The following is a 13,807-nucleotide window of genomic DNA, read 5'->3' as shown; positions in this document are numbered from 1 at the left end:
GTGATCTCTGACGGTCAGTAATTACTCCACTTTTATGCTTTCTCATCTCTGCCTCAAGTCTCCCACCCCACAGTGCCACCTCTGCCAATTACTTACCCTCAGAGTCTTTTATAAGCCTCATGATCAGAGAACTCCCAACAGCAAATAACCGCCCTCATGTGCCACATCGTCTCTCAGAAAAGACCCTGTTTGTCCATGGGCCGTAGAATCCTTTCCTTCTCCTCTTCCCAATCTCCTCTATCACGCCTTCTCTTTTTATCAGACACCAGCCTCTCCTTGCCTACTGAATTGTCAACAAGCATGTGCTCATAGCGACACCCTTAAACAAACATCACTCTCACCTGTTCTGGCTGTCTTTCCTGCTCCCAGCAAATTCCTCCTCAGTTTCATGATAAAACTTCTCAAAAAAGTTGTCCATACTCACAGTCTCCAAATTGGTCCTTCCGTTGGCAATGCACCCTCTCTGATTCTACTATATACATAGTTGCTTACATAGTAAAGTAACTGTAAACGTAGTTATTCGTCCACTGTCTTTCTGCACATCTCCCTCCCTCCATAAAATGTGCGCTTCATGAGGTCAGGACTTTCTCTTCCGTGTGGCTATCCAAACGCTGAGACTTAGCACCTGGCCCTCAATAAATACTTTTAAACAAATAAATCAAGTTTAAAATCTTATTTCAAAAGAACACAATGATATTTTTTAAAATATGTTTCAGTATATAGTGTATGTTACACAATATGGAACATACAGTGGGACAATGATTTGAATAAATTTTTTTAAATCTGTTTTTAAAAACATTTGATTTACTACAAATATGCAATTTGAAGCAAATGAAAATCTGTATTTTATGATTTTGCACCAATCTGTTTTTATAGTCTATATACCATGCTACACAAATAGCTAAATATTTAATAACATAAACACAGCCAATGCATGCTACATGTCAGTTCTCATTGCCTGAAATTCTGAATTTTAGTGCATACTTATTTTCTTACAAATATGGCAAATAGTTAAAACTATATACATTTTTTAATAGAAAATGTTGCTCTGTAGATGGAGTGTGATAAAAATCATCTAATATCAGAATTTATTATAACAGAAACTGCTGAAATCTAAGGAGAAGATAAGGCAAATTCTCTTTGATAAAAACTCATCATCAGCATCATCGGCCGGCTCTTACCTTGCCCTTCCCCCCACCCCCACCCCCGCCAATTTCTCTCCCTCCCATACCCCAGTATTCCAGTCCAGGTGGTTAAAAATCCATTTTCCTTATGATACTTTCACAACATGAAATAGCCCCTAACAGAGTCATTTTTCTTCCACTGCTGCTGGCCATGCCACCCTGTTCTTATCCGAGAGATTTCTCCTCCGTGCCAACGCCAGCCACACCACCAGGTGTTACACATTAAGTCCATCATTCTTCATTTTGTCCAAGGGTGAGGTCATTACATAATCTAACAACACAGATATATAAAGAATGAAAATATGTACTTCTATTCATATATTTTTTTTAAAGTAAATACTACTTACTGTCTGCTGTTTAGAGTCGTAATAGAAATTTTTTCCTGTGCTCTATTTTGGGATTTTTTGCACGTTTTTGAGCGAGATTAATCTATGATCATATGTATATGGTCCCCTTGACTATATAGCAGAGAGATGTAGCTTTATGAAATAAGTTAATTTATCTTAATCATTTCATATATTTAGGGTAGATATAATCTGGTAAATACATTTATTAAATATGTGAGGGAAATCACATAGGCCAGTAAATATATTAAGGGATTACCTGTTAATAACCATGTATTTCTTCAGTGTTATTGCCATTTTACATTTTTAGAAGAGTTTATGTAACTTGAGGGTGACTTACTTACTCATTAAGGAGAAAATTCATCAGTACAGTGATTTGGAAGGAATCTTACGTTTTTACTGTTATCCTACAAGGCCCTCTGCCCTTTATACTGATTGGTTTGCCTTTTCCTCGTGGATCATAGCTGCATACAGATAGAAGAGACAGTTTTTACAAAATCCTACACCACAGTGTGGCCTTGTATTCAGTGTTCTGGTAATTTATTTAGGATTTTGGGATCCGTCAGTGACAGTGTTCCCTGATTTTCTTCTATGCATAGTATTTTTTGAGATTCTGTTATCAGGCAAACATTACCTCCCTAAAGTAAATTGGGTAGCTTGTTATTTTCCGAAACACCATGGATAGCTTAGGATTTACCTTTTCTCGAAACTTTGAAAGACCAAAAGAGCAAAAGAGCCTCATCCTGGAACATTATTATATGTTATTGAACGACTCTAGATTTCTACTGTTTATATTAATTGTATAATTTATAGTAGTACAAAAATCATTCATTTCTTTGAGGTTTTCAAGTTTCAGTCACATAGTTTAATATAGATATGTATGTGTATGCAAGTAATATATAAGTAAATTTCTTTTCTACACATTATATGTAATCTATATGTATTTAAAAATTAACATTTATGCTTACCAATGTATTTTAAATATACATACATATGTAATATGTATGCATGTGTGTTCATGTGTGCATAAAATTTCAGTAATAACAAATGCAGTGAAGAAAAATAACTAGGGTGGGCAGATTGTTAGAAAGAAGATGAAAAAGTGATTCTGGCTATGGAATATTTTAAATAAACTTGTCGATTAAGATCTGTCTGAGAGGGTGTAATTCGAGCCAAGATCACAATTCCATGTTAGCGCAAACTATTCCGAGATTTGTGCAAACTGCTTATATGTCAGAAAAAGTAGAAAACATGAAGTCCCTGAGGCAAAAACAGGCTTTAATGTTTTAGGGACGAGCCCTGCCATATCGCGAGGGATTGAGTTTGGAGTCTAACAGATGCACCTAGAATAAGGACTAGATGACAGAAGGCGCTTAATAATTGCTCTCTGCACAGAGTGCAGCGCTTAGACTTTTTCCTCAGTCCAATGGAAAGTCACTAGAAGATTCTTTGTTTTCCACTAAGGAAGTCAAGGGCCTCGCTGCTTTACCGGAGGTCAAAGTGTGCCGTGGGCACCCATGGCTTCTCACCCTGGCCCTGTCACCACCCTGGCTGGTGGAAGTCCCCATTCACTGCCTGTCCTTTCTCATTGTCAGCCTTACCATTTGGTGCTTACGTGTGTTTCCGTGTGTATTTTAATGGGCAGGAAAGAGAACATGGAATAGGTCTTGCTGGAATTAGAGGTCAGAACCTACGTTTTCAAAGACAATTCTTTCATACGTCGTATGATGACAGAAGAAAGCTTTCAAATACCTATTTCTTACAGATACAACACTCCACAACAGAAATGCAATGCCTTTGCCTTCTTCATGTTAGAATAACACTAGTTTCTATTGACTCTCAGCCCATTTTTAATTGCTCGGTTTGTGAATTAGTTAGCTTCCTCGCTCTTCTTTTTTTCCTCCCCACTCCGACTCCAGGGAAATTTTCTTCATAACAACTGAAAAAAATTAGGAGACGTGGATGATTTAAAACATCAATTTTAGGAATTTTTTTTTTTTGTTCTGGTATCACATCAGCTACAACACCACACCAACCTGTTTGAACAAAAGGGAAACAGAAAGACATTTTTATCTGCTCTGTTTTTACTCTGAAGTAATTAAAGTTGTTTCTACCCTGTTGTAATAATTTGAAATAATCTATGAATGTGCTTCCTTCCTACATTTGCAATTCCGTGCAACTTGACTATCAATTCAAGTGGAAATTACAATAAAAGCCACACAGGAGCATGTGATTTGCATTTTCAAATGCTCATTCCCTAAAGACAGAATCTGATAATATACGCCCTACTTTTGTGAGGAAGTGAAATTTCACAAATATATCACAGCTATCCATGTGATATAATGACAACCTCAAAAGAATATTCTAAAGCAATAGTTCTCAAAGTGTGGCCCCAGACCAGCAGTCAATGTCACTTGAGAAATTGTTAGAAACGAAGTTCAGGGATCACTACACACTTAAATCAGAACTCTGGGGATGTGCCCAGCAATCTGTTTTCACAAAATGTTTAGGTGATTCTGATGCATACTAAATTGTAAATAACTGGTATACTGATTAAACGGGATAATATACATACAAAATAAAAGTGCCTTGATAGCTGTAACACAAATCCATGTGTTAAACTACCATTATGGTGATGATAGTGAATATTTTCAGTAAATACCTGTGAGCAGGATTATGCTAATTAGAGCATAGGAATGTATAACAGGTATATTCACCTTGAAAAAAATTATAGTCTAGAAAGATTTATAAGGAAAGAGACAATTGCAGAACTCTGTGCCAAGTGCTGTGACAGGAGTCTGCAGAGTGGCCAAAGGACCGAAGATAGTATATTTAAGATTGGCAGGGGCTCAGAGGAAAGCCTCCCAGGGTAAATGTTATTTTGTCCGTGTCTTTACGGGTCAATATGAGTCAGCCATATTGATGAGGAGTGAAGCCGTCTTCCAGCCAATGCGAATAAATAGGCTGGAGAGTCCGAGAAGGATGGAAGAGTATATCTCTCAGGTGAAGGGCTTCTTCCAATAAGAGTACAGGGAGCAAAGGGAAGATTGAGATCAACCAGCTGTGCCACCGAGAAGTCAGGTCATAAGACGGCCTTTGTGTAAAACCACATCATCTGCACAGGGTCCAGAAAGCTGTGAGAACGTAGTGAAGGGTTTGAACCAGGGAAGTTGACTATGTGACTTCAGTCAGGAGGCAGAAAATCCAGTTAGGAGCCGGTAACAGCATTAGAGAGACGAGGGTCTTTGGCCATGTGGCCGAGCAGGATGGGGCAGGAGGCCACATGTATGATTTGGAGGTAAATCGATGGAACGTTGGTGGTTGCAATGATGAAGTGGAGGAATGGATGCGGGAATGTGGAAATTGTTTTTAACCTATACGTCTTTTTTTTTTTTTTTTTTTTACATAGAATCTCTTTCTGGTGCTAGAAATGTCAGATTTCAAAATAGAATTAAGATTTCTTTTAATATCATAATTATGAGTAAAAATGCAATCAAATCTGTTCTCCCCGTTATCCTGAGTCAGAAAAACGTAGTGGATCAGGTCATCAAATTTACATTTATAATCTCTCCTAAATCTGAATATGCAAATGGCAACATTTTTATGAAATAACCATTCCTCTGCATTAACACTTAATTTGTTCTTTTATTGCTTTGGCTCTGGTTGAAATTCAAGTAGTTAAAAAAACAGAGTGAACCCTCTGCCAGTTCCCACCGAAGCGGTCCATGAACACATGCTTGGAAAATGTGTGGCTCTTCCCTCGTTTTTCCTGGCAGCGAGACGCGTGCTAGGGCCTACATGCAAATGACAAGAAGGATGGGAGGAGCTTTTGTTCCAGGTGTGAGTAATGAATAGGTGTTGCCCAGCCCACCCAGAGATAAGTTATTCAGAATCCCTGGGTTATATAATCTCCTAATAGCAGAAGACCTGTTAGAATGCAGGCTTGGGCTGAGAGTGTTTAATTATATTTTATTTCTGCCTTTCTTCTGTTTGTGTTAAGAAAACAGGCCCTTATGCATGGATAGAGTGGGACATTTATCTTTCTCTTTCAGATGGACTCTCCCTAATACTTCTCAATTTTATAAACTTTGTTGGAGCTAATTAGTCAAGGAAGAAATTAGTCCAAACAAATTAATCACTGGTGCTCAGTGTGGAATTTGGGGGCTTTGTGGCTCAGAGATTACTTAGTGGCTTCTTGCGTTTTCTCATTTTCCGTTAAATGAATTCACCCATGACAATAAGGATGGCTTGGTAAGGGCTTAGCTCAGTTGTCCCACACCCCTTCTGCTGGCACAGGCTCAGCACGTGGCCCTGAAAACACTTGGTCTGAGCTGATGCTGTCATGCTAAGTTTGGACAGCACCACTCTCTCCTGCCTTGGGGTACATACTTCTGATGGGTAGAAACCTCGGACGGTGTCGTGTTGAGGAATGGTCATTGAAGACACAGCGTCTTCAGCGCCTGCTTTTTCTTCCCCTACCTGTGTAGCTGGATCAAGAACCTTCAGACATACTCATAGGCAAAAGCATTTTTCAAATGGCATAATGAATAAGCCATAGAAACAGAAGCTGTGGCAATGGCGTTTTGCTGCTTCGTAAGTCTTAACCGATGCTTGGATGCCAGCTCCCTGGAGGGCTGGTCGTTTAGGGCGTAAGGTCAGCAGAGAATAGGCATGACCATGATTTTACAGCAGAAAGCAAAAGGCTGGGTGTGAGCTTGGCGCGGATGACACCTGACAATCTGCAGCATACTTTCCTGTGCATTACTTAATTCTCGTACACCTTCGGTGAGGTGAGATGTAATTGTTACTGTTTATAATAGCAAACTGAAGTCATTTGATTCTCCCAGAACCACATCACTAGAAAGTGGGAAAGTTTAGCCTCAAACCTGGGCAGCTCACTCTGTGACTTAGTCTTTTCCCAGCACCAACCACAGCTGCCCCGTCCGCACTCAAGATAAAGCTGAATGTGATGAATGGACATTTTCAGATCATTAAGGCCAGAAATGTCTTCTAGTGCTACTCTCCTAACAGCCGAAAATTGTAAAGTTAACTACCATTATAAACAGCTACGTTCCACCTTTGGGAAAACTGTGGGAAGCAAAGCCCTGTACTGAACAGAACATCGCCTGAAGGGACAGAGAGAAATAGTTAAAAATTTCATTCAGGATGGACCCCTGGGTGACTTGCTACTCATCCGCTCTGTGCCTTTAACTGTAAATGGGGAAATAATTCCTATTCTGTAACATTATTGTATTCAAAATATTAGATTACAGCATTTAGAATACTGTTGAACACATAGCAGATATTCAATTGTAATTCCTTTTGGACTTTATATATTGCAGTTTTCTGAAGCATGGAATGTAAGTGTAGAATGATGCTGGCTCCTGTAAACAAAAATGGTCCACAAAAATTTAATAGTCATAACATGTTGCTGTAAAAATGCCTAATAAAAAGAAAAACAAGTCTACTGCTATAATGCAAAATTATAAATCTAATCTGAAATATATTCAGAATGCATTCTGCTTCTATAGGGATTTTTTTCTACGTCCTTAAAAACTACAGTCTTAGTGTAAGTATGGCTGAAAAAATATAGTGTAATAAAGAATTGGGAAATCTAGAGGTTAACTTAGGATCCCAATAGCAACTTATATTTGAACATATTTCTCAAGATCCCATCAGTTATAGATGATTCCTATATTCTTGGATGACCAATTTTTCTGAAACATTGTTATATAATACACACATATGTAAAGACTTTATTCTTTGGAATAAATATAATTTAATGTATCACCCATTCTATAAATGTATAGTTGAGATTACATTTTTTTCACTTTCTGGATCTGAAAAAATAAAGATTCCTGAAGCAATTCTTTTATCTTCTCCTTTAGCACTTTTCTTTACTTTTCTTATATTTCATATATTTCATTTTCTACTTTGTATCTCAGTTATTTTTATACAAATTTTCAAAGATGTCTTGTCCATCCTTTATATATCTAGTAGAGTTACCTTATACACAGCAGACATTCAATAAACATTTTATGAATAAGGGATCATTGATTTAATGAGGAGAATTCAGGGATCAAAACAGAAGAGTAGAAAAGCTAAAGATATGCTCGTGTTCTGGTAATGGGAAGCCCAACTCAAATGGCTCAGACGATGGCAGAATTTATTAACTCGCGTAACTAAAGCGTCTGAATGCAGAGCAGACTTGGGACGTCAGCTGATGGAGAAGTTTGCAATGCTATTAAGGTTGTTCCTCCTTTTCTCAATTTCATAGGCTGTCTCCCTATTGGTTTATTTTATCCTCAGCCTGGCTTTTGTAACAAAGTAGTAGCAAAAGGGCTGCCTGAGCTCACAGGGCTCCATGTTCCCTTTTTCATATCCGGATTAGAAAGAAGAATTTCTTACCACCAAGTAGCCATCACAATGTACCTCGTGATGACAACATTCTAACTGGACAAGCCAGTGACCTGTGAACCAACCCCTAGTGATTAGGAATAATCAACCCATGTGGTGATCGATAGAGTCTTGAGACAAAAACGCTACACCAGGGAGAATGAGATAACCCCAAAGGTCAGGTTTGGGCTTAATCCCAACCAACCCATAGAAACGCTTACACTTCGGAGTAGGGAAGGGAAGGAGTGTGGGTCGTTAGATGAATTCAGGGGAGGCAGTCACAACACACTCTATGATTGGGTAATCGTTTGAACTTCCCTAGTTACAAAAATGTTTATACTCACTAGGTATATGAAATAAGTGACAAAAGACACAGCCCCTCTTAGTTCAAAATAAATCAGATTTTTCTTATATGCATTTTGGTTATGGGTACTTTCTGGGGGGAAAAAGGTGATTTTTTTTCCCTTCTGTCAACCGTAACAGTTAATTTTATTGGTTAAACTGATTCTAGTGACTCACTATAAAAATATAAAACCTCCAAATAATTACATCACATCTAACATTTATTTTCTCCCTTCTTGACATTAAAACAAAACAAATAAGCATTCCAATTTGGATTAAGGTATCTTAGACTTAACATAAGAATTACATAACGTTTATGGTCTATATCCTTTTAGATTATACAAGAAGTAAAATCACAGTTGTATTCAGCTTTGTTCAGTCATAAAATAGCTAGAGACTATTTAGAAAGGGCTATTCTACTCCTTAATTAATTGTCAAGCAGATATGCTGAATCTCATTGTCCCATTCTTTTAGGCGCCTTATTTTTAGCATCAGACAATTATGCAGTCTCCCCACCCATACCCACCCCGCTCCAACACCCAACCACCCAGCTCCTCATAGCTCTGCCTAGGGTGCCCGCGAGGACCGGTTCTCTCTGGTTGCTCTCTGCCTACCCAAAAGCACACTGAATTCTTCTCAACATCTCATCTGTTCTCCCGATTTTAATGGAGTGTAGAGCTCAGATTGCCACAATTACTTTGACCACTGAATTATCTGTAGAGGAGATTTAGTATGACAGAGATGAAAATGTATGTTAAATAAATATTCTTACTTGCTCTTTCTGTAACTGAGCAAATGTTTCTCCTTGATGCATAGGGATGAAGGAGAAGGAAGAAAGCAACAACAAAAAAATTAAACTAAAAAAAATGTTAATTTCTGAAAATTAAATATCTGTATGGGTTGTTTATATAGATAGCTGAGCTTAAGGATGTCCATGATTCATTGTCGAAAGTAAAAGCCAGTTAGTTACAGAGAGATGTAGATGCTTCTATTACAGAAAACAGACATGCAATCCATCTTTACGTGTGCATGCGTGTGTGTGTGTGTGTGTGTGTGTGTGTGTGTGTTCTATGAGAAGGTGAAAGGGGTAGAAGGAGACATATTGGCTGTTTATATTAGTTACATCGGGAGGGCGAAATTGCATGTGCAAATGAAGAGTTGTGTTTTAACATGTATTTGTGCATAATTTCACTTATTCCTTTAAGTGTGTGTTATTTCAATATGATAAACATCGAATGAGAAGGAAGTGATAGTTCAGGATTCAGTTTGGTGTAGAGATTGCAATTTTCAATTCAAGGAACGAGTTGTTCCTTGACTACAGTTTTTTGAATCATAGATTTTACTGGGTAATTTTTAAATTTCAGTAATTTCTATTCCTATTTCAAAATTGATATCTATTAAAATTCACAAACAATAAGTCATCTCGAAAATATGTATAGAAAACAATTGGTTTCAAGATGGCAGACTAAGGCACAAAATATATTTAAGTGGAAACTTTTGGGGATAATATACTCATTTACCTCTAAAATAATGAACTTTTTCAAAGGATTTTGTAGTATAAATATCTAACTCAAAATTTTATTCGTACTTCTTAAATTCAAAATTTCCTTGGCCAGAATTTTAGCATATTTCGAAACTAATTTTGTCACTTAAATAAGGTACATTCCTTTCTATTACTTTTCTCATGTCGATAAGATTATATCACCATTATTTATTTAATGTTCTTTGGTAGAATAAATAAGTACATAAAAATTCAGTGATATGTATTTATGTACCTATTGGGAAGAAGGTTGTATCTTGTTATTTTTGCAAGTAAACTCTATCAGTCTAAAAACAAATTGCCTGTCATAATTTTTCCTTTTATCCATAGTATCTATACCTATTTCTGTAAAATTAACATCAAAATTTTTTCAGTATAGTTGAAAAATCTTTTTTAGTAAAGAACTGTCCAAAGAAAAGGTCACTTACTACTCTATTTTTCATCACTGGGAGATACATATATAGAGATAGATTTTTACACATGTATATGTACATATGTGTATCTCTATACAAAACAGATAAATACAACTACACAGATAAATAGAAGCTAGACTGAAAATGGGTACTAGATGGTGTTGATACTGTTTATCCATGTAGTTTGGCTTTTCTCCATTTTTTAAAACTGGTATTCCAAGATACTGTCCACTGAAATTTTTCTTAATAGGCATATTTGAATACTTACAATTTGTCTAAAGTGAAGATAACTATATTTCTGATGCCAGAATTCTAAAGTATCCCAGTTAACTCAGAACGAAAAAGTATCCCCTATGTCTAGGCCACACCAGAATGTGCACGTGAGAAAGACTGACATGGAGAATCATGCTGTCAAATGAGGACTGGCAAGGAATATATCCTAAAGTTTGTGAGAATTAAAAAAAAAACAAAAAACAAAAAACGAACAAATACTGCAATCTACAGCAATTCAAATTAATTTAAATATTAATTTCAGGGACATCAAAACAATCAAATTGTCTTAAATTTCTACCTTGTAAAGAATACTTACTAAGGAATGAAGGCATTCTCATAAACCTCCTTGAACCCCTCAGCTTTTTATATTTAATAAAAGCAGTGGTTTTCGTGAAGGAATTGCTGTTGAGCATTCCGATTTTCAAGTTCAAAAGCAATTGAGAGAAAGTGTAACAAATGGGTGCTGAAGAAGCATTGCTTCTAACACACAGCTTTTAAGCGTGCACATTCAAAAGCTAGTTTTTAATCCTATTTTGTAGCATGTACCATGAACTTGGCAAGAAATCCGACTAACCCTTTCTTAATTTGTATCCTATTATTTCTGGTAAACAAGAAGGTATACACAGGCTTTCACACCCCTATGCAAACACATTCTATCAGAAGTATCTGATACACTTACCACTTAGAAATAAACCTCATCTCCCTTTGATACACAGGCAAGTCTCCATTTCTGAGCTATCCGAAGACCATCCACAGCAAAGGCAATGATCTCATTGTTACAGGATTCATCATGTGCATCCCTAAGAAAGGCAAAGGTAATGAAACTCTAGGGGTATTCCTAATACGTCTAATGCAATCATTAACCCGATCCCAAATCTACGAACCTGAAACATCATCCATTTTGTAATGAGAAATAAATATGCTCTCTGGTTTATATTTCTGTTAATCTATAATTCGAATGTTCTCTATCAGTATCGGAAAGAACTTAAATCTGTTCACTGTTGAAAAATGCCCTAGCTCTTGGGTTTGAGATAAATGATAAGTAAAGTAAAACAGACACTGGGAAAAAGCAAGCCAGTTTGGGGAAACATAAAAGCAGACCGAGAAAACCAAGTTCCCACCTTATAAAGTCAAAAAGGGAATAAATATTGAAAAAAAAAAATATCTTACATAACAATACAAAAATAAAATTTAATTTTGTTTTTCTTCAGTTGAACATTTTTGGTTTCTTATCAACATTACCCACATTCCTGGCATCTCATTGCTTATTGACATTCATCATTTCGTTGCATGACAATACTGCTAAAATATGTTTTCGCTTCTTTTTTTCTTTTCTGCCCTATTTTATCGCATTTCCAGATGTGAACAAGGATGGAAAGGAAATTGATGTCACATCAAAGTTAATTCTCTTTCTGCAGATTTCACGTACACTCAGAATGGTAGGTGACATTGTGACTAAACAAAACACTTGGTTTTTGAGTCTCTCATATTTGGCACTGCATGTTTATCTTTTTCATTGGTTTGAAATTCTAGACGTTGGACTCTCCTGAGTACTGGATTAGCTTTCCTGCTGACTCATATTACCGTCGCGGTCCTGTGTTTTCTTGTGAGCAGAAAGATGCCAGTAAGGTAAATGAAGCCTTTTTATTATTTTTTTTTAATAAGCGAAGCCTTTGATTGCTGACTAAAGTACATTGTGGCAAAACAACTTTCTGAAACGTTTCATTTGCTGTATTTTCCTTCCATCCTGTTTTTACATGCAGGTAATTTTAGTGTTTCCATACTGTATGGATTTCTTTCTCTGGGCAGAAAGCAGTAGCTATGTAACAATAATCACTTTTTATTATTATTTTTTTTTTAGTAGAAAGCCTTAAATTGACTTTTTAGATTATGTTAGGAGCCTTTTTGATGACAACAAGAGAACATGGCATTGTTTACAAATTAAAAAGACATGACAGGTGGTGCCCAGGGAAGGTAGCAGAGCTGCAAATGAGATACTCTCTTTACCTGTCCATGGAGACTGACGTCTAGGCACCAGCGTTCCAGGCCAACACCCCCATGTCATAAGCAATGCACAGAACAGAGGCCAAAGACAGGCTGTCTCTGTAGGCTGAGCTCGAGCATAACCTAGAACAGGTATCCCCAACACCCTGGCCATGGACCAGTACGGTCTGAGGTCTGAGAGAAACTGGGCTGCATGGCAGGAGGTGAGTGGCGGGCGGGGGGCGGGGAGGGAGCGAGTGAAGTTTCATGTGTATCTGCAGCCGCTCCCCAGCACTAGCATCACCGCCTCAGCTCCGCCTCAGATCATCAGGCATTAGATTCTCATAGGAGCACCGGTAGGTTGGGGACCGCTGACCTAGAAGACCTCACAATGTACAGTACCAGTCCGGATGCTGTGCACTTCCTACCCGGTACCCATCTTCCCATCAGCTGTATGGGATACAGGTCACCCCAGTAATGAAATTGATGGACTTTTCCATGAACTGAACAAGATAAAGGCCCAGAATTTAACACAATTTTAAGAAATTGAAGAAATGCATCATGTTTTGCATGCTGAGTGTGTGGTCAGATTTATATCTGCAACAATACTGAAGCGTCACAGAGCACAGGATGACTGCATCTTCTTTGATGTTGATTCGTATGTGCCTCCTCCTGATGAACTCTTCTCAGATCTCGAGTCTGCAGCCTTATTAATTAGCAGACAACAAGCTTATCCAAAACATATCAATTAAGGCAAAGTTATTCTAAAACTACGGTGTTCATTAGGAAGAAAAGAGACATGAAATGTTTGATCCATTACTCTTCGGAAGATCTTACTGATCTTTTCATGCTTTACTTATTTCTTGCATATGCCCAAGAGATGCCAGACAATGTGGGTGTCAACATGAATGAGAAGCCGTCTGGACTTAAGGGAGTTTGTAATCTAGTGGGAAAAACACAGAGCTACTAGTGAAACACTGGTTCTGTTCTAGAATGCACACACGCATTAGTCAGGGTTCTCCAGAAAAATGGAAATAATGGGTAGGTAAATAGAGAGATGATTGATTGATTGATAGATAGACAGATAGATGATAGATACATAGATATATAGATATCCGATTGTTTCTTTGTGTATGTGTGTATATATACATATCTTTAAATATCTTAATACATTATATAAAATAACATGACATATTATTATATTATTTATTATGTAAATATAGCAACGTATTATGTTAAAACACAATGTAGTGTATTAAGATATCTTAAGATTAACATATCTCTATATGTAAAGAATAAGATATTTTAATATAGTATATTAAGATATCTTAA

General features: G+C 37.1%; 1 protein-coding gene across 1 annotated transcript in view; it reads left to right on the top strand.

Moving 5' to 3' along the window:
- Positions 1–13,807, top strand: part of MALRD1 (MAM and LDL receptor class A domain containing 1) — a 481,557-nt gene that overhangs the window by 440,473 nt on the left and 27,277 nt on the right. Inside the window, 2 exon segments of the mRNA XM_036226667.1 lie at positions 11,852–11,935; positions 12,026–12,121. Of these exon segments, the coding sequence (XP_036082560.1) occupies positions 11,852–11,935; positions 12,026–12,121 (180 nt within the window).

This window comes from Rousettus aegyptiacus, unplaced genomic scaffold, assembly GCF_014176215.1.
Source record: "Rousettus aegyptiacus isolate mRouAeg1 unplaced genomic scaffold, mRouAeg1.p scaffold_m13_p_10, whole genome shotgun sequence".
Taxonomy (NCBI): domain Eukaryota; kingdom Metazoa; phylum Chordata; class Mammalia; order Chiroptera; family Pteropodidae; genus Rousettus; species Rousettus aegyptiacus.
Note: the sequence above shows the minus strand (reverse complement) of the source record. Positions and strands in the feature narration are given on the sequence as shown.